General features: G+C 52.9%; 8 protein-coding genes across 8 annotated transcripts; 4 read left to right on the forward strand and 4 right to left on the reverse strand.

Annotated features, from left to right (window-relative positions):
* Positions 1-5,257: 5,257 nt before the first annotated feature.
* Positions 5,258-8,802, reverse strand: KVR01_007152 (uncharacterized protein). The gene is made up of 2 exons (XM_044787198.1): positions 5,865-8,802; positions 5,258-5,793 (listed from the first exon to the last, which is right to left on the reverse strand). The coding sequence occupies exon 1, from the start codon at positions 8,506-8,508 to the stop codon at positions 7,027-7,029; it is 1,482 nt and encodes a 493-aa protein (XP_044643405.1). The 5' UTR covers positions 8,509-8,802; the 3' UTR covers positions 5,258-5,793; positions 5,865-7,026.
* KVR01_007605 (uncharacterized protein) lies at positions 5,470-5,838 on the forward strand (the record flags this gene model as incomplete). Its single annotated transcript, XM_044793119.1, has 2 exons — positions 5,470-5,477; positions 5,538-5,838. The coding sequence occupies 2 exons, from the start codon at positions 5,470-5,472 to the stop codon at positions 5,836-5,838; spliced, it is 309 nt and encodes a 102-aa protein (XP_044643858.1).
* A 151-nt stretch (positions 8,803-8,953) lies between the features above and the next one.
* On the reverse strand, positions 8,954-11,396 carry KVR01_007444 (uncharacterized protein). The gene is made up of 3 exons (XM_044781946.1): positions 11,202-11,396; positions 10,301-11,130; positions 8,954-10,249 (listed from the first exon to the last, which is right to left on the reverse strand). Exons 1-3 carry the CDS (start codon positions 11,332-11,334, stop codon positions 9,344-9,346), a joined length of 1,869 nt encoding a protein of 622 aa, XP_044643697.1. The 5' UTR covers positions 11,335-11,396; the 3' UTR covers positions 8,954-9,343.
* Positions 11,397-15,710: 4,314 nt separating this feature from the next.
* On the forward strand, positions 15,711-16,553 carry KVR01_007463 (uncharacterized protein; the record flags this gene model as incomplete). The annotated part of the gene is made up of 1 exon (XM_044789487.1): positions 15,711-16,553. The coding sequence occupies one exon, from the start codon at positions 15,711-15,713 to the stop codon at positions 16,551-16,553; it is 843 nt and encodes a 280-aa protein (XP_044643716.1).
* A 473-nt stretch (positions 16,554-17,026) lies between these two features.
* Positions 17,027-18,205, reverse strand: KVR01_007232 (uncharacterized protein; the record flags this gene model as incomplete). The annotated part of the gene is made up of 1 exon (XM_044787583.1): positions 17,027-18,205. One exon carries the CDS (start codon positions 18,203-18,205, stop codon positions 17,027-17,029), a length of 1,179 nt encoding a protein of 392 aa, XP_044643485.1.
* Positions 18,206-18,600: 395 nt separating this feature from the next.
* Positions 18,601-21,166, forward strand: KVR01_007308 (alpha-1,2-mannosyltransferase ALG11). Its single transcript, XM_044793414.1, has 4 exons — positions 18,601-19,387; positions 19,448-19,583; positions 19,649-20,636; positions 20,706-21,166. The coding sequence occupies exons 1-4, from the start codon at positions 18,984-18,986 to the stop codon at positions 20,882-20,884; spliced, it is 1,707 nt and encodes a 568-aa protein (XP_044643561.1). The 5' UTR covers positions 18,601-18,983; the 3' UTR covers positions 20,885-21,166.
* A 144-nt stretch (positions 21,167-21,310) lies between these two features.
* KVR01_007600 (tRNA (uracil(54)-C(5))-methyltransferase) lies at positions 21,311-23,423 on the reverse strand. Its single transcript, XM_044782404.1, has one exon. The coding sequence runs from the start codon at positions 23,328-23,330 to the stop codon at positions 21,483-21,485; it is 1,848 nt and encodes a 615-aa protein (XP_044643853.1). The 5' UTR covers positions 23,331-23,423; the 3' UTR covers positions 21,311-21,482.
* Positions 23,424-23,628: 205 nt separating this feature from the next.
* On the forward strand, positions 23,629-26,080 carry KVR01_007142 (uncharacterized protein). Its single transcript, XM_044792414.1, has 5 exons — positions 23,629-23,871; positions 23,945-24,105; positions 24,157-24,632; positions 24,686-25,922; positions 26,038-26,080. The coding sequence occupies exons 1-4, from the start codon at positions 23,868-23,870 to the stop codon at positions 25,743-25,745; spliced, it is 1,701 nt and encodes a 566-aa protein (XP_044643395.1). The 5' UTR covers positions 23,629-23,867; the 3' UTR covers positions 25,746-25,922; positions 26,038-26,080.
* Positions 26,081-26,110: the final 30 nt, after the last annotated feature.

Here is a 26,110-nt window from a genome sequence, read left to right on the forward strand (position 1 = left end):
GTTTGACACAATTCGAGACAGTGTGCCGGCACACATTCTGGGCAGCCCTTGAGTCCAAGGCACAGTATCCTGAAGGTAGAGGCAATGTACTAATGTAACGATACAGTCCTGAATGGGGCCGTGTCGATGAGGAAATTCTCGAACCGGGCGAGCTATACAATTGGGAAAGCTCATGGACCTTCTCAACGGTGGAATGAATTTAGCATGAGAATGAGCTGCAGAATCTAGTTGATCATTCTTTTAGGATCGAGAAACCCATTTCAGCAACCTCGGATCTTGTTGTATGTAAATACCCTTGCACGGTGATGACGTGAGGATTGTCTCGAACGAGATTGATACCTTGCATATCAATCTGTGCCCAATTTAGGCGCCGTGCTGTTCATTCTGCTAGACGGACTTGAACCGCACCTTCTCCCTTTCCCCTTTCACGGTGGAACGGCCAGGCAAGAAGAAGCAGAAGTGTGGCCAGAGATGCCACAGCCTGGTGTGATTGATGTGATATTGGTGCTGGTGATCTCAACAGGATGAGGTGGGACGGTATAGAGTACGTTACCGCCAAGCCGGTAACACCCTACAACTAATAAAACTTTTAATCACAACTATTAAACTTTAAATAAGGCTTATATATTTAATTTATATACTATAAACTTAATTTAAAAATTAATTTAACCTTAAAGTTTATTTTTATAATATATTAATATAATATTACTAATTTTCTTTATCTTTACCTATTAGTTATATATAGATTAATATTTTAATAAATTTATATTATTTAAGTTATTAAGCTCCCTATATACTTTAATAAATACCTAATTTAAATCCCTTTAAATATATTAATATTTATAAGGTTTAAGTTTTTTAACTAATATATTTAAATAAGTATTCTCCTTTTTTAAAGTAATAATTTTATTAAAAGAAGTTTAATACTTTACCTACCTTATATATTATAGTTTAAACTTTTTTAAACTTAATTAATACCTTTAATTAATTAATTTATTATTATAATTAAGTTTATTATTTTTAAAAGTTTAAATATATATATTAATATATATTTTAAAATATAATTATAATATTATTAATCTTTTTTAACTTATAAATTCTTCTTTATATTATTAAGTAATTAAAGATAATAAAGGATTTTTAAGGATTATATGGAATTATTCTAATAGTTAAAAGTTATTTAGAATATTTTTTATAAAAAGCCTTATTAAAAGTCTATTTATAATAATTAATTATAAATTATTTATTAATAAATATTATATTAAATATAAATAAAACTTTAATATACTCTTTATAAAAATATTTTTAATAATAAAAATAGATCTTTATTATAAAGTTATAAAAGATATAATACATAAAAGGGTAAATAAAGAAGGAAAACTTAATAGTATTAAGCTTTAACTATTATTAAAGTTAATATATAAGTTAAAAATCTATTTAATATTAATAAATATTATTTAAACTTTTTGTTAAGTATAGTTTTATATAAATAGACTTTAATAAACTATTTATAAAAGATTAAAACTATAAATTACTTATTAATACTCTTTATATATTATTAATTAAATATTTCCTTAAAAACTATTAATCTTAAAGGTTCTTACCTTTTAAAAACTATTATAAAGATTAGTTATTACTTATTATTAATAATAGCTTTAATATATATAAATTAATTATTAAAAGTAATATTAAAGAAAGTTATTATAAAGAATTTAATTATTTTAAATACTTAATAATATTAAATCTTTTATTTAAATATATTAATTTTATTAATATTAATAATATTATAAGTTTTAACTTTCTTAATTATTATTATATAATTTAAAAATTTAAAAACTTTTAATATAATTTTTATATTATTAATAGTTTTCTTAACTTTAAAAGGTATATTAACCTTTATTTATATATATAAATACTATTAAATAAAGTAATTAACCTAATAATACTCAATAACTCTATTACTACCTATAAACTAATAAAGGTTATTAATAAATACCTTAACTTAACTTTTAATTAAAAGTAATTAATAAATTCTTTATAAAAATTTATTATATAATTAATAGTTCTAACCTTATTAAAAGCTTTTACTTACCTTTATAGGCTTTCTAATATATTTAGGTATTATAAAATTAATTATTTAAAGTACTTTAATTAATTTTAAATTTCTAAATAATTATATTAAGTAACTTCTTTTTATTATAAATTTTATATAAAGTAATATAAATATATTATTCTTTAACTTTAAATAAGTTTATTATACTTAATTTAATAATATAAAATTTTTTTTTATAAAGTTATAATAGTTTAAAGTTAGAGGAGGAGAAGGGAATAGAGGTTAATATTATTATTGGTTGTAGGGTATTACTGGTTTGGTGGTGATGTACTTTATAGGGATGCTGATTATGTGACATGCTATCGGGGATTCCGTTTAGCACAACGCAGCGACACTCATTCCCTTTTCTCTATTATCCGCCTGTCGACATTGATTTCTCGCGGGCGCATCTTCATCACAATAGTGAAGAACCTTAGGCCGGGCGCAGCTGGGCGAGTTTCACGTCCAGCACGGGACGGCTCACCCGTGTGCACTCTTGCTTCCAGATGACTTTCTGATCCCTGATACCTAGGTAGTGTCGTGGTGCCCGATCTGTATCATTTCTTTTACCCAATATGCAGCGCAACTATAAACTCCATATTCAGGTATTCGAGGCTATTGCAGATTTGCACTCAAGGGGCCGATTTCACGGCAGGTCTGCATCGGCACGCAAGTGACATCCCCCGCCAACTCACAGCAAGTCGGACGCGACATACCTAGGTATTTAAGTAAACGGCACGCTCATCAGTATTCGACCCTGGAGAACCCTCAACCCCTTTTATAAATTGGGCATCTGAGCTACGCAAAATGATTACCGAGGCAGACATTATCACCAGTTTCACTTGTGTAGACTCTACGAGACCTCTTGCATGTGCTGAGTGCTCAATAATCTACCCCCGTGGAAGAAGTTTCATCGCTGAACTGGTCGACGCACAGGTTAGTTAGTGATACTGTTTATTAAGAGGTAATGGCTTGATGTTGATCTATGGTTTATGGACACCCGGGGACCTAAAGATTGAATTGCGATTAACACTGCTGTATTATGCAAGTAGCGATGTTTGTGACACCGTTCTTGACTAAAAGCAGAATAGCAACAGAAGCAGAAGAAGCAGCAGAGAAGCGGCACAGCAGCGGCGGTTACAGGGCGGGAACAACATTGAAGCCGGGGAAGGTAAATGCCATGGGCACTCTCCGGCCTGTGGAGGAATCCGGGTTCGCCTTTCACAAATCTAGGCACAGTATCTTCACGGCGAGATGGCATAGTGGCTCCCTGCAGTAAAGTGGATGGTGCGGCACGGGACGAACATCCTCGAGCAGGATGCATCCTTTTGTCGTGGACCCATCATCGAGCACCAGTTGTTGACCAAAGCCATTTTACATAAGCCCACGTATAAATTGCCACCCTGCGACTCCCCCGGGTCATTAGGCAATCGCTGTTGCATATCAGAGCGCGCTGAACTGCTCGTAGCTGTAAGCTCACGGCGGTCCAGCTCGGCTGATCACTTTGTGGTGGCAATCTCACTCGACGCTGCGTACACCGATGTCTTCCTCGCAGCATCAAGATTGTCTCCATATACTCGATTCAAGTGGTCCCATGTAGTGGCTGCCTTGATTTGCTCAGGTGTGGCTCGGTTTCGCTACTCCTGTGAGGAGAGGAAACATACTTAAGTATTCACAGATTATGGAGGAAATACCCGTGACCCCGGCTCAGGGAGACATGAGGTATGGGTTGTTTCGGGCCACTCTGACATCCGATGCAAACAGCAGTCACATCTGCAGCTGATTCACAGGCAGCTTGCCCTACCACCCATGACAGCTGCATCACCCCGCCCTACAAAAAGATTGAAAGTTAACTAGGGTAATAAGCCAACCACAACTGCCAGTGCTTGCTCGCGTTATTTCTGCTCATAAATCTACAGCACCTGCCCTATGTATAGAACATGAAACTCGGAGAGAGTAAGCCAACCTCGACTGCCACGTTGAAGGCTGATGACACAACTATTGCCTCGCTCTGAGGAAAGCATCGACGAGTATTAACCCCGAGAAAGTCCCCATCTGGGGACAGATTACAACGCAAAAGAACATGCAGCAGGTATGCCTCAGGTGGATTTCAAGTCGGACCCGAACTTGGGTGAGATTATTCCTGGGCAACCTGAAGCTCTGTGCTGAACACTGCAGGTCGCTTGAGAAGATGCAAGACCTAGGTACTTAAGTAGGTACGGAGTACACAGACACCATAGTAGTCAACCGCTCTGCCGCCCCTCCCACCACATTTTCTTCGGAGCCGCAAAATCACCCCGCCCCCAATCCTCGTCCGTCTCGTTCATGTCGCCGTGTCTGGCGCCCGGGCGTGAACAAGTTGCTATCGTGCCAGCACCAACCACCCTGGTCTTTCCCACCCTCCAGCCCCGTCCCTCCTCAGCTGGTCAGAACGTGGCACTGCCTCAACTTTTAGGTAACCTCGACGCCAGCCTTCTCAGTCTCCGACTCCCAAGGGGGGGCCCATTACCAGGGCCAACTCACCTATTCAGGATCCACGAATGGATGGGCTGATATCCTGCCCGTCAGAGCTTGGCAAGCACTTTGACGACCTCAGTGTTTGGAGCCACAATGGCACTCCCAGGTTGCACTGCAGCTCCAGGCCCGTGGTTAGCGCTGCTAATGGCACCCACGCTGACATAGTACCTGAGAGCACCTATCGAGGGAGGTACTCCGTACAGATTGTTCAGCTTGAAGCAGCGCCGATACCGCTGTGGTCCGCGACCTGGCAGGCCCTGCAAATTGTCTCACAAGCTGCATTGTGGGCATCCTGAAGTCGCAGGGCGATTGAGTGTCGGCGGTGGCTGTCCCTCCACCCCCACAAACACCCATGCATGAGGCTATGAAAATTGTAAGTAAAGAAGCTGACCACAGGAGCTTCATTGGCCGGAGTGTTTGGCCGAAGTGAATGCCACAACCCCCCCCCCCCCATGGTGTTGGCTATGTGTCGTAAGGCCACCAGTCCGCCAGGCAGTCATTGACAATAAGCTGGACTCTGGGACTTGTACGTCTACACCAACTTGCGGCAGTGACATAGCACAGTCTGCTCAGCAGGAAGATTCCTATAAAGCCTGAGTCGTTGTCTTCCAAGATGTCCAGAACACGTTCAGCATCAGTCGGTATAAGTCATTCGATGTGCACGTTCTGCTCCTTTCCTATTATATACTATTTACCTGTCCCAGGCGCTCATCCGAACGTGCATCGTGCCCTCTTCCACCACCGGCTTTATCCCTCTCGTCTCTTTCGTCGATTGTATCGCTACAAAAGCATTATCAAAGATATATACCTCTCCCGAGGCTCACCACAGGTCAAATAGACTTGCTCTCCACACCCTGGATATGTCCAAGTACGTTCCCTTGCGCCACAGCCATGTCGAAATTCAATTGATACTGATGACAAACCACAGCGGCACCAGTAGCCATACTCAGGGCCAAACGCAGTCCTATCCCTGGACCACAACCCACCAGGGAAACACCTTCGTCCCGGGCAGGGAAAGTAGGCAGAGCAGGGCCAATAGGGTCAACGCGATGATCCAGGCTGTCGACCTTCACTTCCCCAACCAATACATCGTCACAGCACAGCAGCAGAGCCACGAAGCCCAGGCCGGGGCCCAGGCCCAGGCCCAGGGTGGTGGTACTACGCATAACAGAGCCGACACAGACCTGAATGGTGTTGGTCAACAGTTTCATGGCTCCAGCCACCGATGAAAGGTAGCCAATACATGTATACGTACCTACTCCTATACCCTGACCAACGGTCCTTCTTGTGCTAACACTCTCATGCAAAAGGACTCTGATCATCCTGACCCAGCTGGCTCCCATTGATGAGGAGTTTCACCAAGGCCAAGCAAGTGGCTAGCCAGTCTCATGACCAAGGCATGGAATTCTGGACGCCGGGCGTGGGCTAAAACGACTGATCCGATGTCACGACGTTACAGCGCGATACACACAGGCTCACCCTGTTGTTGCTGCTATCGGATCGTCGATGTGTTTCCTGTGGTGGCAGCGGGATTGGTGAGCATCTTGAACTGGTAAGCATGCCGGGCTGGCGGCGAGTTGTGGGTCAGTTCATGGTTTTTCTCTCATGAGCCTCTTTCATGAAACTATGGTCTCATCTTCAGAAGCGGCCTTCTTGCTTCCCTTTCTCTTATCACCCGTGGACTCTTTCCGCACGTTTGTCACCCCAAAATCTCTCCGGGTTCTTTTCCTCTTTTTGATCTTGTTAGGGCAGATGAAGTCGGGCAAGGGCTCCTGAGGTAAGAATGGAATGGAATGTAACGGGGAGAGATTCCGGCCAAGAATAAGTAGGGAGTAGAAAGCAAGCTGGTGAACGTCGGTGGGTTTCAAGCAGAGGCTGGCGCCAATGGACGCAGAGAGGACTGAAACAGTACCGCAGCGACACACTCTCCGGCATAATTAGAACATCTCGAAGAGGTATCAGGAACAAGGGTGGCAAGCAGGCAGTGGGGAACGGGCCAAAACAGCTCGATGAACCCTGTCATACGAATTTCCACACTCATGATTTGACGATTTAGCCCCCGCAGGTGACAGGACGCTCACCTCGATTTAGGCACGTTCAGATTCAGTCCTGCAGCGTGGCACCAGGTCCACCTAGCGTCTCATCTGCAACGAGGGCCATTCCCCTGAGTTTGTGGGTCGCGATCGGCGGCAAGCCGAGCAAGTGAACGCCGACAGAATCGAGGACAGGCAATGATTCAAAAGACATTAGCATTATGCAATAAATAGTCCAAATCCGGCCCAGCTCATCGGTGCGAGAGCCTGGGCGAAGTCGGGATTTGATGTTCCTCGACGCCAACACGAGATGCTGGAATAAAGTGTCGGGAAGACATGCTCTTTCCCACTCCTTCTCTCTTTCTCCTGCCGGTTCGTTTAACCCTAGCGGTCAAAATCGCCCCCAAGCGAAAGCACATAAGGCAACCCACTTCCATCCCCATCACCCCGCCCAGCCAGCCGGATGACGACGGACCCGGCGCTGCCACCACTGGCAACAGACGACCGGCCGGAGCGCGACCGCGCCACCACGGACGCGGACGCGATGCTCGACGTCGAGACGGAGCCGCTGCCCCCGATATACGGCCGCCTGGTCTGCGCGAAGCTGTTGGCGCTGCTGGAGGTCGAAGACGGCGACGCGGCGGTCCTTTGCGTCTTGGGCGTCGTCGGCGCGGTGCGGTACGTCGGCGCGCCGCCCCACGTGCCCCCGGAGGAGACGCGCCCCGCCACCTGCGGCCTTGTCGGGTTCTGGCCAGGCTTCCTGCGGATGTACGAGCCGCCGCTGCCGGTCGTGGCGGTGGAGGCGCGCGACGCCGTGCTGCGCTGGCGGCTGAGGACGGAGTGCCTGCTGCGCGGGGTGCTCGGGGGGCTGCGGCGGGGCGCGTCGTCGTCAATGTCGCTGTCGTCCTCCGAGTAGCCGCCGTCGTCCAGGGCCACGAGGACGGCCGGGTCGAGCGGCTGCATGGAGCGCAGCAGCTCGGCAAAGAGGTGCATCAGCTCGCGGAAGCGGGCGTTGGAGATGGGCCGCGTCGAGTAGCGCGCATACTCGTACGCGGACAGGAAGTCGGCCGTGGTGCGCGAGGGCGCCAGGACGCCCAGCTCGGCCAGCTGGGTGAGGTACTGCCGCAGGGCCAGGTTGTCGGGCCGCTGCAGCAGGCCGATCGCCTCCGGGTCCAGTGCGGGCGGGTCGGCTGCGCTGTCTGGTCCCGGCCCCGGCGCCGGGGGTGCCAGGGTCAGGGCCTTGGCCTCGATCAGGTTTGGAAGCTCGGATATGACGGTGCTGTACTGCAGGTTCGGCAGGTCAAACGAGTTGGGCGAGGACCAGCCGTAGTGCTCGATCTCGCCCCAGACTGCCCGGTGCGGCGGGAGGGTGATGCCCATCTTGTCCTCCACGGTCGGGGCCTTCTTGAGCCTGAAAACCCCAAGTGTGGATTTCCTTCCCTTTCCCTCCTCGCGTGTGTGCTCGTCCTCTCCCTGCTCGGGATCCGTCATCGCAGTGGGCGGTCTCGCGGGTGCGACCCTTGGCTTCGACTCGTAGGCAATAGCGGCACTCCTGCTCAGGCCAGCAACAATCATCTTGCGCACACTCTTCTTGACCTCGCCCCTGCCGATGGGGATCCACGGCTTGGGTATGTTGGCGAGCGCGGTTCGGTTGACATAGAGGCGGGCGAAATAGAGCAGGACGACGAAAAGCAGCGTGGCGGAAAGGCAGACGACGGTGGTCAGGACGTGGAGGTTCTGGCCGTTTTGCAGGGCGAGGCGCACATTGTCGGCTGGCGTGACAAGGAGCAGCAGCAGGACGATCAGGGACAGGAAGACGTAGAATGAGTCGTAGATGACGCGGAAGATGATGTGCAGCGCTGACATGGTGTTTGCGCCTCCGAGCCTCGAGTTTGGATTGCAGTCTGTCGCAGACCAAGGTTCTGGTTCGTAGCTGTTGGCTGTGGTACTGGTCTTATTATCTATTCGACGAGTCCCTCGGCGGTACTGGTCGGATGGCCAACTGCCGCGCAATCGAAGACCTCGAGAATGATGATGCCGATATCATGATGGATGCTATGGCGAGCTGGTGCCCAGGGGTTCGCTGTCTAGCATTGGGGCCGAGCTAGAGATGACGATGGCAGCGGGTGAAGGAAGGGTGGATCACAAAGAAGGAAGAACATTTGGGAAAGAAGAGAGAAGGCGTCGAGGCCTAATGGGAGAGAGGTTGGACTAGCTAAGCACGCCAATACGAGGCGACCAGGCAGTCGAGTGCTGCCGTGCGAACCAGCCCCACAGCCAATTAAACGGTCATGAGCACCAGCCCTCCCGCTTTCCGTGCATCTGCCGCAAGCCATCTCCGTTTCCAATACAGCAAAGCATCTATGATCGATCCATGGCTTATTAGTCTTGACTATCCTAGGCCTCGGTCATTTGAACTGGTCAGGGCTGGTGCTACCCAGCCAGCATTGAACGAATATCGACGGATGCATGCCCCATTACCCCTGAGCACCCGGGGCTAATCTTGCGCTTCGCTTCGAAAAGCCGAAGCAACAATCCGCGCACTCAAGGAACAGCTTGAGAATCTAGCGCGCATAAACAACAGTGTCTGTTCTGTTGAGTTCTGCAGTGTGAGCGACAACGCTCGGGTATAAACCGCACAGCCACCGTACATGTACACAGGCCCGGCCACATTTTGATTTCCATCCCCATCCTAATATGCTCACCGAACCTGCCGCATTTCCGGCCGCCCCTCAGCTCTTGTAGGAGCAGCACCTTCTCTGGCCGGCAGCCCAGCCGCCTCCCGTGCTTGTCTCACGTCCGCAAATGTCAGCCTGAGATCCCTCGCATATGGGCCGAACGCCACGATCAGCTGAACCAGTCCCTCCTTCAGCGTCTCCAGGATCGCCTCGACTTCCGCACACTCCCTCGCTGCGTCCTGGTCGGTCCAGTGCAGGGGGAAGTCGGCCTTGAACGCCTCCAGCTTCGTCTTGACACTCGTGAACGTCCGGATGATGGTGGAGACATCCCGCTGCACGTTTCCATAGCTATCCTCTGCCAGGCTGGACACGGCTAGCCGCGTCAGTGCCGATACGGCATTGATCACGAGTGCCGGCTCTCCATATGGTTCTCCGAGCACAACGGTTGTGATTCTGCGGGAGAATCCCTGCTTGAAGGGTTGGCCAAGTGGCGAGTCCAGGATCAGCCTGGTCCAGTGCTTGTAGGGGTTATCCGCAGCGTCTGTACCGGTCGCCTGCCGGGCAATATCATCCACGTAGTCTTTGGCGTGAGCTACCCCCTTCTTCACCAGCGGGCTAAGCCGCGAGGGCTGCCCGGGCTCGACAACCTTCTTTTGGAGCATATCCCCCATTTCGGCTCGGAAGGTCTTGGTGGGCGTCTGGACCACTGCCTGTGCGTTGCTGTTCGCTTTCGCGGCAGCTTCTCTGGCGGCAGCAGCGGCCTGGTTGTGCCCGTCAATCCTTGACTCCATGTCTTTCACAACCTGAAGACAGAGCGCGTATACTTGCGACCACATCGGGCCATCTGCCCTGTCAATGTCCTGGTAGATAGCGTGGCGCCGTGGTTGGAAGTCCCTGGCGATGAGTGCGAGCTCCCACGTCGCGAAACACTAGGCAAAGTCAGTTGTGAAGGAGAGATGTTATGAAGCTGGGGGACTGACCTTGATTGGGAGCTTCTTGCTTTTCAATCCATTCAAAAGACTTCCATTTTGGTCCTTCGACTCCGACGTGAGGGGGTTTCCGTTCTTCAGCGGGGGCCTAACGAGGAACATTGAGAACATCCTGTTGCCCGCCAGCCACAGGAATAATAACATAAAGCTAGCGCCCGAGCATTTAACCCAGAGCGGGAAGCTCATGCCGCCATGTGTTGTCGGAGCCAGGTTCGTCTTCGGCATCGTGTAGAAAGGACGGAAGATGATCAATGCAACCCGCCAAGCCAGGCTGCGCAGAACCGCATGGTAGAAGAATATGTTGAATACGAGCACAGACAGAGTCTGGACGAGAGCGCGATGAGCCAGGAGGGGCACCTCACTCATCAGCCGTTTTGACCAGGGCCGTGGTGCTTCCGCGGGGGCCGCGTCTTTGGCCTTCAGCCTTGCTGCGTTGAGACGCAACCGATCCTCATCGCGGGAGATGTGCAAAGCGCCGTGCACGACACCCAGGACCAGAAAGTGAACAGTGAAGAAGATGGGCTTCTCGTTCAGCCGCACCCTGCCGCCCACGCCAGGCTGGATTGACACCCATGCTAGATCCTCTGTCGCCGACCACAGGTAGATCTGGCTGAAGAGCCATGCCGAAAGTGTGTACGAGACGATTGCTTCGAGTGTCTGGGGGGTCACGGCGTATCTGAAGAAGGTCTGCAGGCCCGAGTTGGACGTACGGAGGCCGATGTGGTATTGTGCGATTCGGAGGACGAGAATTGCGAGGCCGCAGAGGAAGATGAAGAAGGCTCGGATGCCCGTTGGACCGACGGGGAAAACTGCCCAGAAGGCTGTACGGTATGCACAAGGTTAGCAAATTGAACCCAGCGGGGTGTAATACTGAGTACAAGACAGAACTGACGCGAGTCCCAGCGGGCAAGGACGACAGCCTCGACAAAGGCAATGGCTAAGAGGAGGGTGGCAGTGCTAGTGAAACGTCGATGCAGCGCGGGCTGGAGGAAATCCTTATATGGAGCCCGCCTGACTGAAGCCATCTTGGCTGTCGGGCAGCATGGGTGGTCGGTCGGTGGGCGGTTGAGTGGTTGGCGGCGAAAATGAATCGATGGTCGGAATCAAAACAAAGGTCGAGCAAGCTTGAATGCATGGGGCAGAAAATAGAGGTACCTGGGTACCTACTCGTGCAGGGGCCAGCAATCCCGCAGCCAGCTAACCAACGACACCCTTGTCACACGCCCTAGCACGGTAACACTCACATAACCACAACATAACCTGTCCCCAAAATCATTGTGCAGCTTCTCTGGCTTATTGAATTTCTCTTGTTCCATCAAAGGAGTGTTTCCAACAGGAAGAATTTTACAGGAGCACCTAAGGCTGTTCTATATCAGGTCATCTCATAAGAGGTCATCCAATTAAGGCTCTCTCATCCAGAGTCACCCTAGAGGAGGTTAACTACTAAGATGTTGCCCTACAAGAGGCTATCCTGTGGAGGCTATCCTATTAACTTGTAGGAGGTTATCCTGTGGTAGGGCATCCTGTAGAGGCTATCCTGTTATCTCATAGGCGGTCATCCTAGAGGAGGTTATCATATGAGACGTTGTCCTATAGGAAGTTATCCTATGGGAGGTTATCCTATGGGAGGTTATCCTATGGGAGGTTATCCTATGGGAGGTTATCCTATGGGAGGTTATCCTATAGGAGGTTATCCTATAGGACTATAGGAGATTATTCTATGGGAGGATATCCTGTGGGAGGTTTTACAATGAGAGGTAGTCCTATGGGAGGATATCCTATGGGAGGTAATCCTATGGGAGTTTATCCTATAGGAGGTTATCCTATAGGAGGCTATCTATCTTATGGGAGGTTATACTATAGGAGCACAGGGAACAACAGGATGGGTGATAGGGTGTTTGTGGGTAAGGAGTTGGGTCACCGGAGGTGAGGGGCAGGAGGATGAGGGACCACAACGGCTCTCACCCGTCAGCACCGACTGCCTCCAAAGTTGCTTCATCATCTGGATACAACGCCACTCACGATGCGCTAGCCGCAGTACTTATGTACACAGCTTTCAACATCAGGATGAAGGACTTTGACAGCCATACGTTTCGTAATACTCTTGGGTATAGTGTCAAATTTCTTTTTAATTGCTCATCATTGGTAAGATTTCATTGCCCTAGTTGATGACATTTTTATTGTCCAAAAAAACTGTGATCATAGCCTGCTGACAGAACCTCACGGTGGTGGTATTTACACATGTATTGAATCCAAACTTCGATTTCCACCACCCATGGACTTCACTTCCAAGGTGTTCCCTCCCATGTTAAGAAGCGGACTCGAAATCGCAAAACCCTATTAGTAGACAGAATCTCCTTGATATGCTGGTCCCTTGATCTTCAATGTTGCGTTTCAAGGCGGATTAACTGTGACTCTCAAATAATTCCACGTCGCAGCGTTCGTCATTGCCATCCGTCTCCATCTTTGGCGTGCTACCACGGAATTGTGATAATTCGCATCTTTACCGGAACCAAGCAGCCACGTTCCGAGACCCATCTTCAATTCTCTGCGCCACCATCCCCAACCTGGCCGCTCCCATTCTTCCCCAAAGGTGACGACCGGGACATCTTGGCCGTCCTTCTCCACCATGATGAGGCTCGTCGCTTATCATGTAAAGGAAGACAGCCGAGCCGACCAACATAAGATCCCAAAAGATCCTGCTCCGAATTACTGGTCTCCAGAGCCCATTTGTGCACATGAAGATCAGGCTTTCAACGCCCTGCTCTGCTCGGCAGACTCTGCATGGGCTAGTGGGCTGGGGCTCCTCGACCTCCTGCACCCTGTTAGGTGGCATTTTGGAACGCCGTTGTGATTGAATACTACTTGAGTGGTTAGCATGTGACTTTTCTTGTCCTCACAGTGTTTGGGCTCCGATGTAGACCGAGGAGTACATACCAAATTTGACTATATGAGCTGGGCCTAGGGCTTTGAACAAAGTTTGTATGTCGAAAATCAAATGTAAAGTAGCAGTAGCTGCTGATTTAGATTCGGGTTGGATGATTTCGGAGCAAGAATTTATTTGAGGAAAGTCAGGCAGCGGGCACAAATTTGTACCCGGAGAGCGTGTGACAAACTGCCTAAAACCGACAAAACGTGTCGCGCACCAGTGCAAATTTACCTAGACAGGCCTAGCCAGGAACCTCAATACTTAAGTAAGTACCTGGGTAGGTAGATTGTTACTTGTCCCGAACCTCCTGCTCTTTCAGATGAGACCGAACCCCGTAGCTTGAGATTCAGCAGTGTCTAGACAGTAGTATAAGAATTAGGTCAATTCGAAAACTTGCTACGACGAGACGGTCTTTGGCCTAACGTCTCTTAGCTACACAAGCTAGGTCGGTGGAGCCATTCGCGAATCATTCACACCTCTCTGGGCACCATGCCTTCTTTTCTCTTCTGTGCTTTCTCCATGATCCTGAAAGTTTCCCAACTGCAGCGTGCCCCTATGTCGCCACCAACTCAGTGAAACACGTCCAGAGTTGTCTCAATAAGATAATTCCCGCGTAGTCGTACTGTTTTGTTGTTATTGGCACTACTTTTTGTTTTCAACGCTGGATCTTCAGCGTTTACCACTGTATGAGGGCTGTATATAGGGTCGGTGGTATACTGAATAGAAACGAAACTAGTTTGATATCAGTACTTAGATGTTGCCGGATGTTGAGCTATTTGATTTAGTCTCGTCCGGAACAGCTATAGGTTCAGGCTCAAAAACTGTCTAACAGCTAGTTCGTCAGGATGACAAGTTGTAGACGGAGAGATAGTCCGCTTGTCAGCCTGACCTCCACAGAATGAACTTTCCCTCGCTAAATGAATTCAAAATCCAGCTTAGCCACTGTGTCCAATCCACACCGAATCCTCGACACTGAATTCTACCGCAAGAGTGCAAGTAAGCACATGAGCTCACATACACTGCCAATCTGGTACACCCTCCCAGCCACCAACCTCCCCAGGGAACAAGAAAGTTCACACTGACACTAAATCAGTCAGACGAACCATTCAAAAATGCCGAGCAGCACGGTTTGGAATGCTGAAGAGAACCGGCCTGAAACGCCATGCAAAGTCTGCCAGGCACAGCTTTGCATTCAGTGGGTTGGTACTTTAGACTGCCTGCTACTTGTAGAGGCAAACTTTTGGGGGGGATGGAAAAACCGGAGCAGGGTACTGTGGGGAATCCTGGCCATCGGCGCGGTTGCCTCACTTTACCATATAGCCGAGATGCCTTACAGTTGTGGCAAGGGGCGACAAAGAGGCTCCGGCCGTCACCTCTGGGGACGAGCGACAACGGTTGGGATGGATTTGGCGGAACACGTTAGCAGAGGGCCTGGGCTTATGGCTGCTTGGTTGATGAAAGGATGGGGCTTCTCAAAATCAGAAGCCTGACTACCGCCCTCAGCTTCAGTCCAATCTCTAAAGCCTCCCCTGCCATATCAGGCTCCATCCACTACTTACTGTGGCAAGGCTCGGAACATGGCCACACCAATATCGTATTAAGTCCTCCTCTTCAAGGTCTCCACTGCCGCGTCAGGCTCTACTATTGTGGCCAGGAATCTGGCCCAAGTCTCTGTGCATGGAAAGAAAAGTCCGAGACGGAGTGATCGATCACGTCGTCCTGGGAGCGGTCTGGATCTCCTCGGCGGCCAGAAGAATCGGCCACTGGCGGGACAGGAGCTGTCTTTTGACAGCGCCGAGCAACAAGACAACCTAGAAAGTCATATTATGGTGTGGCGCGTTCAAGAATACGCCAACTTTACACCTCCGTAACCAATGTGGACAGGTAGGCACCGCGGCACCCCATATTGAGATCCTCCAGAACCGCTCAGGCCAGAATTGCGGTCTCCTAGTTCATGGTCAAACATAATCTCCCATGAAATGATCTCTTTCACGAAACCTTTTACATGGAATGTCTGATTTGAAGTACTGCCCCCAGGCTAGAGTTGCATGTGATTGAGGTGAGCTAGACGATCTCCATAATGGCTTTTTTTAGGGGCTCAGAATGTAGCCATCTTACTATAATCATATATCAGACGACCTTCAGGAAAGTATTTATAAAATCCTACCCTAGGGTAGGCGAGTAGGATCATTGGCTTCCTTGGGGGCTGTCACCGATTTGACCGTCTGAGACTGCCGTTCCGGCCAGGATGACTTACGTAACCCTGGACCCAGGCACCCGGTTTCGAAACGGAGGGACGTCACAGCCTCAACTCGGTCGATCCATGTCGGTCCTCTCTCCCAGACAACCAGCGACAATCCAGACAGCCTCCTCTACCAGACCGAGACCCAATAAACCCAACCGAAGAAAACACAACAGCACAAGAAAGAAGCACACAAAAAAGAAAGGAGAAACTCTCCACACACCACCACAATGTCCTTCGACCAGCTCTCCTCGCTGGAGTCGCAGCCGCGGCAGTCCGCCTACACGGACGACCCGGAGTTCGACCGGCTGTCACAAGACATGATGAACAAGCTCTTCACCCTGTCGGGCAACACGTCGCGGCTGCGCACCGAGATCGGGCACCTGGGCACCCGCCGCGACACGGCCCGCGTGCGCGAGCGCGTGCGCGACCTCATCGACGAGTCACAGGAGACCCTGAAGGAGGTGGGCGAGGGCGTCAAGAGGGTGCAGACGTGGGGCGACGACCACGGCGGGGACGAGCTCACGCCCGCCCAGAAGTACAAGCAGCAGAAGCTCTTCCGCGAGTTCCGGTCCAGCCTCGAGGAGTTCCAGGGCCTGCAGCGCCAGGCCCTCGAGAAGCAGCGGGCGTCGGTCTCCGCGGCGCGGGCGGCGGCCCACGAGGAGGACGAGGGCGGCCGCGGCGGCGACAACGTGCCGCTGAGCCCGACGGGCCAGCAGCAGCAGCAGCAGCAGCTGATGCAGCAGGACCTCCGGCTGGCGCCGCAGGACGAGGTGGACTTCCAGGAGGCGCTGATCGCCGAGCGCGAGACGGAGATCCAGAACATCGAGCAGGGCGTCGGCGACCTCAACGTGCTGTTCCAGCAGGTCGCGCAGATCGTCACCGAGCAGGGCGAGCAGCTGGGCGGCATCGCCGAGAACGTCGAGCGCACGCACGAGGACACCCGGGGCGCCGACCGCGAGCTGCGCCAGGCCGCCCGGTATCAGAAGAACGCCCGTAGCAAGGCGTGCTGCCTCCTGATTGTCCTGGCGGTTATTCTTACGATTATAGTGCTGGCCGTGGTCTTGGGGTAGATTGCGGCTGCGGATGCGACGATGATGAATGCTATGTTGGCTTGGGTCCTTTCTGGCAGGGTTTTCACAGCACTCCATGGCGTTGGAGGCGTACTTTCGAATATTAGACAGTCTTCCCTTTGTGTTGTACAACTGTGTGTACATAAGAAGGCTGGTGCCAATACTATCACAGGAGTCAGGTTTCCGCCTTTCATTTACAATGTCTTTGGTCTGTTTGACTCTTGATTCCCAAGTACTTGATGCTGTTATTGTACGGAATGCTCAAGATAAGCAAGATGTCCAGAATCCAGCGGCCTTTATTGGCTGTGAAGTAAGAGCAGGAATATGATTTCCCTCTTCTGATCATTATGCTATCCAAGATTTTTGAATGCTGGGCACCCCCAACGCCTCTATGGCCCCTTGAAACAAAGCTGCAGGACACCAAAAGTTTTGTATTTACTGTTCGGAAAATGGCGTTGATGTCAACAACAAGCTCATTTCGGCTTGGGCCGCATCAAGGGAATCTCAAGGCCCGAACAAGCCTTCACTGGAACCCGCGGTATAGGAAAGAGCCTCCTGATGCCTTTGATCACAACCAAGCTGCATCCAACAGACGACGCCCAGTAAAGGTGCAGCGCGACGGGCATGTCCATGGTAGCCGGCCCGATCGCCAGCGCAATCACTACCAGCAGGCGCCGGAGGGCCATCGAACCCCGCGACCTTGCCCCGTCGATCACAATTCTGCTCGACCCGGCTGCGGGCCGCATCCCTAACAGGCTCCGCAGCTCAGCCTCCGTCTGCGGAATCACGTGCATGAGGAGCAATCCCGAGACGGCGAAGGGGAGGATGTGGTATGGGTCCGGCGCGAGCAGGTCCGGGAACCACAGACAGCCTCCTGACGCGAACGAGGGCTCCAGGGCGAGCGGGTTGAGGGTTTCTGGGCTTGTCGCGGAGGCCGCAAGATCGCTGATGTTTGTGCCGGGCGGTAGCTCCCCAGCAGGCGACTCGAGTCCAGAACTGGCCGCCGTAGATGTTGCTGTAGGGCTCGCGGTTGCTGTGCCCGAGGCAGCGCCCTCTCGACCTTGCCATCCGTACAAGAAGCTCCCCAACAGGCCGCGTGGCCCTCCGCACATGGTCCTGATGACCTCGAGATTGCTCAGGAATATGGGCAGACTGATCAAGCCTCCCCAGATGGACCTGGTCTCGTTGATAGCAAGGGCTTTGAACATCTTCTTGCTTCTCGACTTGACTGCCTTGGAGACCCGCTCCATGACGTTGGACGCAGCCTTCCGCCGCAGACCGAGGCCAATCTGGGCATACTGTGCCTGGACCAGCGGGAAGAGTTTTGCCTTCCTGCGCTGCACGCTGTTGGAGTACAGGGTCAGGGGTACCCTGATGACGGCGCTGACGACGACGGCGACCAGGGGAAGTGAGATGAACCAAGGTGTTGCTGTGACCTCATGGACGTTGGTGATGAGGAGCTCTGAGCCCTTCAGGAGGTATCCTACTGCATCTGCAGCCCCAAAATTCCTCCTCTGACTGGCAGCAGATAGTCGTACTCGGGATGGGAAGGGATGGAGGTGTATGTGAGGCTCATGCTGAAGATGTCGGCCAAGGTGAGGCCGTATTCTCGTGGCCGAGAACCTCAGTCGGTGGCCCACGTGTCCTGACATTGCATTGTGAGAGCTCAGAGCTCAGGACTGCTCATGCAAAATACGGGATCATGTGGTGGGCTGTCCTCATCCATAAGATGGATTTGTTCATGTGTTGGTTGTATCGACGACCAGGTGACGGATAAGAGCTCGAATGCAAGTGACAAGGATGGGTGCAGTGGTGCACCGGTGCACCCCGGGCAGGTACTTGGGTACTTGGGTGCGCACGTACAGCCCACCGCATCTGCCGACGGCCACCGTTTCGCAACAACAGTACGAGGTACGGAGTACCTGAGTGCTATTACTGTACCTAGGTAGGCTGGGCAGGGGTCCGTCCCGCGCCACCACGAGGGAAGGCCCCGCTGTCAGCTGCTAAGGCTCCCTGCAGTAAATCATGGCCAGCTCCGGCAACCCTTGCATCCCAGAACATGCGTCGTGTCGTGTCTCTGGTCTCGTCGTCTCTGGTCTGCCTGCCTCTTCATCTTTTGGAATGCCCAAGTCCTGCAGGCCACAGCTCTGCCTGTGACTGACAGACTGGACGACACCGAAATACAGACTCCTCCACTGCTATGGTCTCCAGTCACTAGCGTTCAATGGAGTGCTCTCTATAATCCATGCCGTCATCTCTGTTGTAACACAGCTTCCTCCCTCTGCTCCGTGCCCTCCGCCCGACCCGACACATCACCACCGAGCCTATCCGCCGACTCGACACCCACGAAATTATACTAAGAACTGAATTTGGTCCCTTGACAACTCTTCACCCAACTGTGGCCCCACCGGCCGGAAGCATCTTCCGACCATGGACGGAGGCGGATCTTGCAAGGCGCCCTCCGGCCAAGACTCGTGGAGCCCCTTCGGCCTCAGCCCTACGAGTGTCGCCCTGCTCGCTCTACCCCTCGGCTTGATACCACTCTTCATCCTTTTCGGAATACCCGCTATATGGCAGGCCCTCGGGTCAGTGGGCGGGACATACCTGCGGAACAAGACAGATGGCCGGAGAGCACAGCTACTGGAGGTCATGGCCGAGGATGAGAAGAGCTACCGCAGCAATGGAAAGGCGGGGGACGATCCGGAAGAGGAGTTTGAGAAGGGAAAGAAGGACATATGGAAGAAGATTGAGGCATCCATACAGGGCAAGCTGCCCAAGGGCGACAAGACAGACAAGGAGTGGTCGGGCATCATAGGATTCTTCCATCCTTTCTGGTACCTGCCCCCAGCTTCCAAACTCAGCTGTCCTGCTGAAACTGTGCTAATATGAGGCAGCAATGCTGGTGGTGGAGGTGAGCGGGTGCTCTGGGCCGCCATTCGAGCTACACAGAAGGTGTGGCCCAATGCCAAGATTGTTGTGTACACTGGCGACCACGAAGCTTCAAAGGAGCAGATTCTAGGTCGAGTGAAGGTGCGGCTTGAAACATAGGCCTCTATATTCCCAGACTAATTTGCACAACAGCTAACACCTTGCAGGACCGATTCAATGTGCACTTGCACGCACCGAGCATCCAGTTCCTCTATCTGTCCACTAGGCATTGGGTCCTAGCATCCACGTGGCCGCGCATGACCCTTGCCGGCCAGTCATTTGGGTCTCTGATTCTAGCATGGGACGCCTTCTCCCTGCTGGTCCCAGACATCTTCATCGACACCATGGGGTATGCTTTCTCGTTGGGCCTGAGTAAATGGTTATTCAAGAACGTACCGACCGGTGCCTACGTCCACTATCCCACAATATCCACCGACATGCTGGAATCGCTCGACCCGGATTCCCCGCTCGGCTCTCAAGGCGTGAACGCAGGCCAGGGAAAAGGTCTCAGGGGCACGTTGAAACGCAGGTACTGGCAGCTGTTCGCAAAGATATACGCCATGATGGGCGCCACCATCGACGTGGTCATGACCAACTCCAGCTGGACCCAGGCGCACGTCACCTCGATCTGGGGGCCCGGCCGCAGGGAAGCCCACAAGACCGAGCCCATCGCAACGGTCTACCCGCCCTGCGCCGTGGAAGAGCTCGAGGAGGAGGTAGAGGTGTCAGCAGCGAGCGAGGCGAAGCGGCAGAAGAACCTGCTGTACATCGGGCAGTTCCGGCCGGAGAAGAACCACCCGCTGATCTTGGAGGCGTTTGCACAGTTCATCAAGGGCGGCAGCGAGGCGTCGAAGGGCGCGCGGCTGGTGCTGGTGGGCAGCGTCCGCGACGACCAGGACTCGAAACGCGTGTACAAGCTGCGGCTGCTGCTGCGCGAGCTCGGAGTCGACGGCCGGGTCGACTTCCAGCTGGACGCGTCGTGGACCGACATCCTGGGCTGGTTAGGTAGGTCACACGTGGGTGTCAACGGCATGTGGAACGAGCACTTTGGAATCGGCGTCGTCGAGTACCAGGCCAGCGGGCTCATCTGCGTGGTCCATGACTCTGGCGGCCCCAAGATTGACATCGTCAAGGACGTGGGCGGGCTGCCTACAGGTGAGTGCCGCTCTAGCTCATGCAGCCATGACAACAAATCGAGGCACGAATGTGCTGACACAGATCTAGGATTCCACGCCACCACTGCCGCCGATTTCGCCGCCGCCTTCGAGAAGGCCCTGACCGTGGAGAACCCACTCGAGATGCGCCTGCGCGCCCGGGAGTCGGCATGGAGGTTCAGCGAGGGCGAGTTCGCGCGCAAGTGGATCGAGCAGACGGCCAAGCTGGTGAACATGACGAAGCACTAGGCCGCAAAAGACGCCCAAGCTGTAGATGAAGCGCAATAACGCAAAGAAGGACGAACATGTGGCGGGCGCTTTGTCCGGTGAGCCGCGACAGTGTATTTTGGGGGAGATCGTGTGTACGTGTTCTTATTGATGGGGAGGAAAAGGATATAGTGAAAAACTTGCATCAGGTGATACCCCCTTATTTCTCACTCTGTGTATCTCACAATGCATCGTGGGCGCAATCCATGTTTAGTTACATTTGTTTAGCTGCGTTAGATATTGGAATGTACAAAAATTAGAGGATGCAGGAGTGCTACGGTGTGATTTCACTCGGTACCTGTGTAGGCAACTGATAGAGGAACGTTTGGATGGTCTTGATTGAGCATTCGAATGAAGTTGTCAGTCACGGTGCTGATGATATCAATTGAGAGTCTTGGGTGTTTTGATGGGCCTCGAGCACCAGGGTATCAATTTGTATTGGTATTGATGTCGACATTCAATGCTGGGTCATACACCTCGTCACACACCCTTTTCGCGTACGGCCTGATTGCAACGCCCATATCCTTCTCCAATATGGCCATGACCCAGCAGACATCATGCTCCATCCAGACAGTCCTCCTCAATTGTCAACCCTATTCAGGATCGCCACGCCCTCAACATGCCCCGTCTGCGGGAAGAAGTCAAACCCCCTCAAGCTCTCAATCTCATACCTCGTCTTCTTCTTCTCGCCCTCCTCGTTCTCCCCACTACCGCCTCCCCCAGCGGCCCCCTTCATGAAACCGCCCACCTCCCCGCGGACGAGCACCCCGACATCCCGCGCCTGCGTGTGCACGTTACAGCTGACATACACGACCCGCCGCGGCGCGAAGCCCAGCAGCTGCCGCAGGAAGCTCTCGTCGCACCCCTTCCGGGGAGGGTCGAGCACGACCGCCGTCTCGTCCGGGTCGAACTGGGAGACGGACTCGAAGAGCCGGGGCGCGTCGGCCGCGATGAAGGTGCACTGCTTGCCCTCCGCGAGCCCGTTGAGGGCCGCGTTGCGCCGCGCGAAGGCGATCGACTTCTCGGCGATGTCGATGCCGATGCTGCCGCCGGGGAAGAGGGTGGAGAGGGTGATGGTGAAGAGGCCGGAGCCCGAGTAGGCGTCGATGAGGTACCTGATGGGCTTCTTGCCGTCGTTGGCGTCGGGGGCAGTAGTAGCTGGGGGCGGCGGCAGGATGTGGTCGCGGATGTGGTCTGTGAAGGGCTTGAGGATGGAGTTGTTGTTCTGGAAGAAGTCGCCCGCGCGGTTGGTGAACGTGAAGTCGCCGATGAACTCGGTCGACATGGCGTTGTTGTCCGTGATGCACGTCTTGATGTCGGTGCTGCTGTCGTTCTCGACCACGACGGCGTCCTGCGGCAGCGGGTCGGGTAGTGGCTCGCCCTTGGGCACGCGGGCCGTGTTCTCGCGCAGCAGGATGGTCGCCCCCCGCTCGTACTGCCCGTACTCGGCCCTCATGCGCTCTCGCTCGCGCGCCATGCCGCGGCGCACGGCGTCCGTGCCGATCGGGCAGTCCTCAATGTCCAAGACCCGCCTCGGCCCGCCCTTGAGCATGAAACCGATGTCCGGCATCTCCTGCAGTACCTTCTTCTCCTTGGGCCCGCCGCGCCTCTTGCCCTGGAAGCCCGGCGGGCCGTCAAAGTGCGGCGTCAGCTTTGTCCTGTAGCCATACTGCAGCGGGCTACTGAACGTGTCCTGGACCGCTGGGACCAGCTCCGGCGGCAGGTCTGAGAAGTTCTTGAAGGCGCGCTCCACGATGGTCTTCTTGTGCTTCAGCTGCTCTGAGTAGTCCATCATCTGGAACTGGCAGCCGCCGCATCTTGTGAAGTACTTGCACTTTATCCTGCTGTCGTCGCGGAGTGGTGATGGCTTGACGACGGATATGAAGTCTGCGACGGAGTAGCCATCCCTGGGGAGGTGTCGATACGCTTTTACCTTGACGGTGTCGCCAGGTATTGCGAAGGGCACGACGTAGATCTGTTTTGAGCCAGGCTGCCTTGCCAGGCCGTCGCCTGTGGAGGAGAGCTTGAGGACCTCGACCTCGATCTCGGAGCCTTGTTCTGGGAGAGTCTCAGGTGGAGCCTCTGTAGCTGCACCTTCGTCCGCCGTTCTTGTCTCCTCGATGAGAGCTTGGATGTCAAGCATGAGGACTTCCTCGTGTGAGCCTTCCTTGGCTGGTTTCTGCTTCTTGGGCATCTTCTTTTTGGAGTTGTTGCCCCAGCCCCTTGGACCATCCTGGCCTCCTTTGAATGGTCGCTTGCCGTTCGTCTTGCTGTGGGCCTCCGCCTTTGCTTGTGGCTCAGCGCCAGGCTCTGCAACAGGCGAAGCCATCCTTGGCTGTCGCTGGATGAAGTCGGGTCTTTGCTGGAAAGGCCTCTTGTATGCAGATGATGCGAAAGTCCTGACAAACTTGGATGAGAAGAGACGCATCGATGACGAGAATGCGATTATACTCAAGCTCTTATCGGATTTATACCACACGAAAAGAAATGCTGATGATACAGTGCGCCGTCTTGATGAGGGCGAGTGAGATGGACTTGATATTTCGAAATTGTTTTCAAGGGCGCCGTGATTGGCTCGAGGAGTGGCCGCCGATCGGGTTAGCGCCAAGCTGATGTACCACACCCTGGTCCTAGTCCCTGGCGTTTGTGCACACTGCACACGGGCTGCTGCACACTTGCAGTCATTATGTAAACCTGACTTCCGTCTCCGTATCCCGCCCCCGTGAGCACGCCGGTCTCGTGCCGGCGCTCGTCATCTCGCTGTCCACAATCCCTCGGCGAGCTGATTCATTGATTCCCTTGAATAGATTATTCCTAGAATTCATCCTTTTTTTCTCCCCATTTTTCTTTGATAGATGTCCTATACTTCTAGCGTCTCTCGCACTTATCGGGCGTTATCCTGGTCCTTCGTCTTCGTCTCTTGGTTCTCTTCTCGGCGGCTGCACCGGCTCGCACATTGATAAGCATGGGTGAGATTTCCCACCGACTCACCTTGCCCCGGAAGCTCCCGCGTTCAAAGTTCTGTGCCTGACCAACACGTAGGGAATTTTCATTTTGAGTTGCTATCCACTATCGCCCTCTACCACGCAGCAGCATCTTCGCCCCTGTCGCCCTTCCAGGCGCCACTTCAGGGATCGCATGGAGCAGTCGCAAGCGAGAGCACAATATGCTCACAGATAGGCATAGATTTGCTGAAGAACGGCGTTTGTATCCCTGCATCTTGCTCTCTGGAATCCCACGCTCACGATCTGTAGGGCAACGCCGCCGATGCCATGGTGGGCACGAACCTGTGCGTCGGCGTGATTGGGATGTACCACTCCGGCATAGGAGGTGGTGGGTTCGCTCTTGTCCGTGACGCACACGGCAACTATGAGACAGTAGACTACCGAGAAGCTGCGCCAGCCGCCGCGTACGAGGACATGTACCAAGGAAACTTGGCAGGGGCGGTCTTTGGCGGTCTCTCTGTGGCCGTCCCCAGTGAGCTGAGAGGCCTCGAGTACCTGCACAACAAGTATGGCTCATTGCCATGGCGAGCTCTGGTCAACCCCGCAGTACACTTGGCACGCAACGGATTCAATGTCACCGAGGACTTGGTGCGGTACATGAATGCCGCTATCAACGGGCCGAACGGCAATTTCCTGGTCGATGATCCGATATGGGCAGAGGACTTTGCTCCAAACGGTTCTCTTCTTCAACTTGGAGATGTAATAACAAGGAGACGCTACGCAGAGTAGGTGTGTGCTCGTGGACACAAAAATGCTGTCTGCTAACTTCATCATCTAGCACGCTGGAAAAGATCGGAAGGCATGGGGTGAGAGCCTTCTACGAGGGGGAGCTCGCAGAGGAAATGGTCAAGGTGACCCGGGAGACGAACGGGACCCTCACACTGGACGACCTGAAATCCTACAAGGCCCTGTCCAAACGGCCCCTCAGCATCGACTTCCGCGGGTTTAAGCTCTACACAACCGGGGCCCCCAGCTCAGGCGCCGTCATGCTGAGCACGCTCAAGACAATGGAGCAGTATCCGACCGCAGACCTCGCCGATACAAATTTGACAACCCACCGCTTCCTTGAGGCCATGCGCTTCGCCTACGGCGCCCGCCTGGCGCTGGGAGACCCAGACTTCCTCCCCGGCATCGAGGCACTCGAGGACACGCTGCTAAGCAAGCAGAATGCTCGGTCCATCCACGACCGCATCGACGACAATAGCACGCTCCCAATAGACGAGTACGACCCCCGCGGCGAGTACGCCGCGGAGAGCCACGGCACATCGCACATCGTGACGGCAGACGCGTCCGGGCTGACCGTCTCATCGACGACGACGGTGAACCTGTTGTTCGGCGCACAGATCATGACGCCCAAGAGCGGCATCATCCTCAACGACGAGATGGCCGACTTCAGCACCCCCGGCGCCCGCAACGTCTTCGGGTTTGCGCCCTCGCCCGCCAACTTCATCCGCCCGGGGAAGCGGTGCATGAGCTCCATCACGCCCATCATCGCCGAGTTCCCCAACGGGACCGTGTTCTTCGTCACGGGCGCCGCGGGCGGGAGCAGGATCATCTCGTCCACCACGCTGACGGCCTGGCACCTGCTCGAGCACGGCATGGACATGCGCCAGGCGATGGCCGAGCCGCGGTTCCATGACCAGCTGATCCCTAACCAGGCCGAGTTCGAGTGGACTTATGATAATGGTACGGTCGGCGCCATGGTCGAGAAGGGCCACAAGAGCATATGGGTGCGTCTAGGGGTGAGTGCCGTGCAGGGGATCCAGAGGCTGTGGGATGGGACGTTCCTTGGTGTGGGAGAGCCGAGACAGAAGAACAGCGGGGGTCTATCTATCTAGCATCGCGAGCTCGTCTCCTGCTGGCCTCTGTGGCATGCGAAATTGGATTTCTTGGAATGTGAGGCTGGCAATTTGACCCGCAGAAGAGGACCCGTGATGTATACAATGACGAGCTGCATGTGGGCACGGCCCCATGGGGCAAGGGTGAACAGAATGAAGAGGATTCGTAGAGCACAGGTGAGTGATGAGAGCATACAGCCATCCATGAACATACGCAATATTCTCAAATCACAAATCAACACCGAGAATCTGAAGACTGAGGCCTCAACTTACTTGTTGGTGTGGGTGTCAGTTACAGCAGCACATTGCGTGCACGCAGTCACGATTAGGGACCCCTGGAGCCATTCTTACGAATGCGGCGGGCA

This window comes from Diaporthe batatas (assembly GCF_019321695.1).
Source record: "Diaporthe batatas strain CRI 302-4 chromosome Unknown Contig00008, whole genome shotgun sequence".
In the NCBI taxonomy this organism is placed as follows: Eukaryota; Fungi; Ascomycota; class Sordariomycetes; order Diaporthales; family Diaporthaceae; genus Diaporthe; species Diaporthe batatas.

What these genes read in the sequence shown, in the direction of transcription:
- KVR01_007152 (XM_044787198.1), bottom strand. Translation starts at nt 8,508, where the DNA reads ATGTCAGCGCTGCACATCATCTTCCGCGTCATCTACGACTCATTCTAC.
- KVR01_007444 (XM_044781946.1), bottom strand. Translation starts at nt 11,334, where the DNA reads ATGGCTTCAGTCAGGCGGGCTCCATATAAGGATTTCCTCCAGCCCGCG. An exon ending in CCTTGCCCGCTGGGACTCGC is followed by an intron (nt 11,131 to 11,201) that starts GTCAGTTCTGTC and finishes CATACCGTACAG; the next exon opens with CCTTCTGGGCAGTTTTCCCC. An exon ending in GCAAGAAGCTCCCAATCAAG is followed by an intron (nt 10,250 to 10,300) that starts GTCAGTCCCCCA and finishes GACTTTGCCTAG; the next exon opens with TGTTTCGCGACGTGGGAGCT.
- KVR01_007308 (XM_044793414.1), top strand. Translation starts at nt 18,984, where the DNA reads ATGGACGGAGGCGGATCTTGCAAGGCGCCCTCCGGCCAAGACTCGTGG. An exon ending in AGATTCTAGGTCGAGTGAAG is followed by an intron (nt 19,584 to 19,648) that starts GTGCGGCTTGAA and finishes AACACCTTGCAG; the next exon opens with GACCGATTCAATGTGCACTT. An exon ending in CGTGGGCGGGCTGCCTACAG is followed by an intron (nt 20,637 to 20,705) that starts GTGAGTGCCGCT and finishes ACACAGATCTAG; the next exon opens with GATTCCACGCCACCACTGCC.
- KVR01_007600 (XM_044782404.1), bottom strand. Translation starts at nt 23,330, where the DNA reads ATGCGTCTCTTCTCATCCAAGTTTGTCAGGACTTTCGCATCATCTGCA.
- KVR01_007142 (XM_044792414.1), top strand. An exon ending in TAGATTTGCTGAAGAACGGC is followed by an intron (nt 24,106 to 24,156) that starts GTTTGTATCCCT and finishes CACGATCTGTAG; the next exon opens with GGCAACGCCGCCGATGCCAT. An exon ending in ACAAGGAGACGCTACGCAGA is followed by an intron (nt 24,633 to 24,685) that starts GTAGGTGTGTGC and finishes TTCATCATCTAG; the next exon opens with CACGCTGGAAAAGATCGGAA.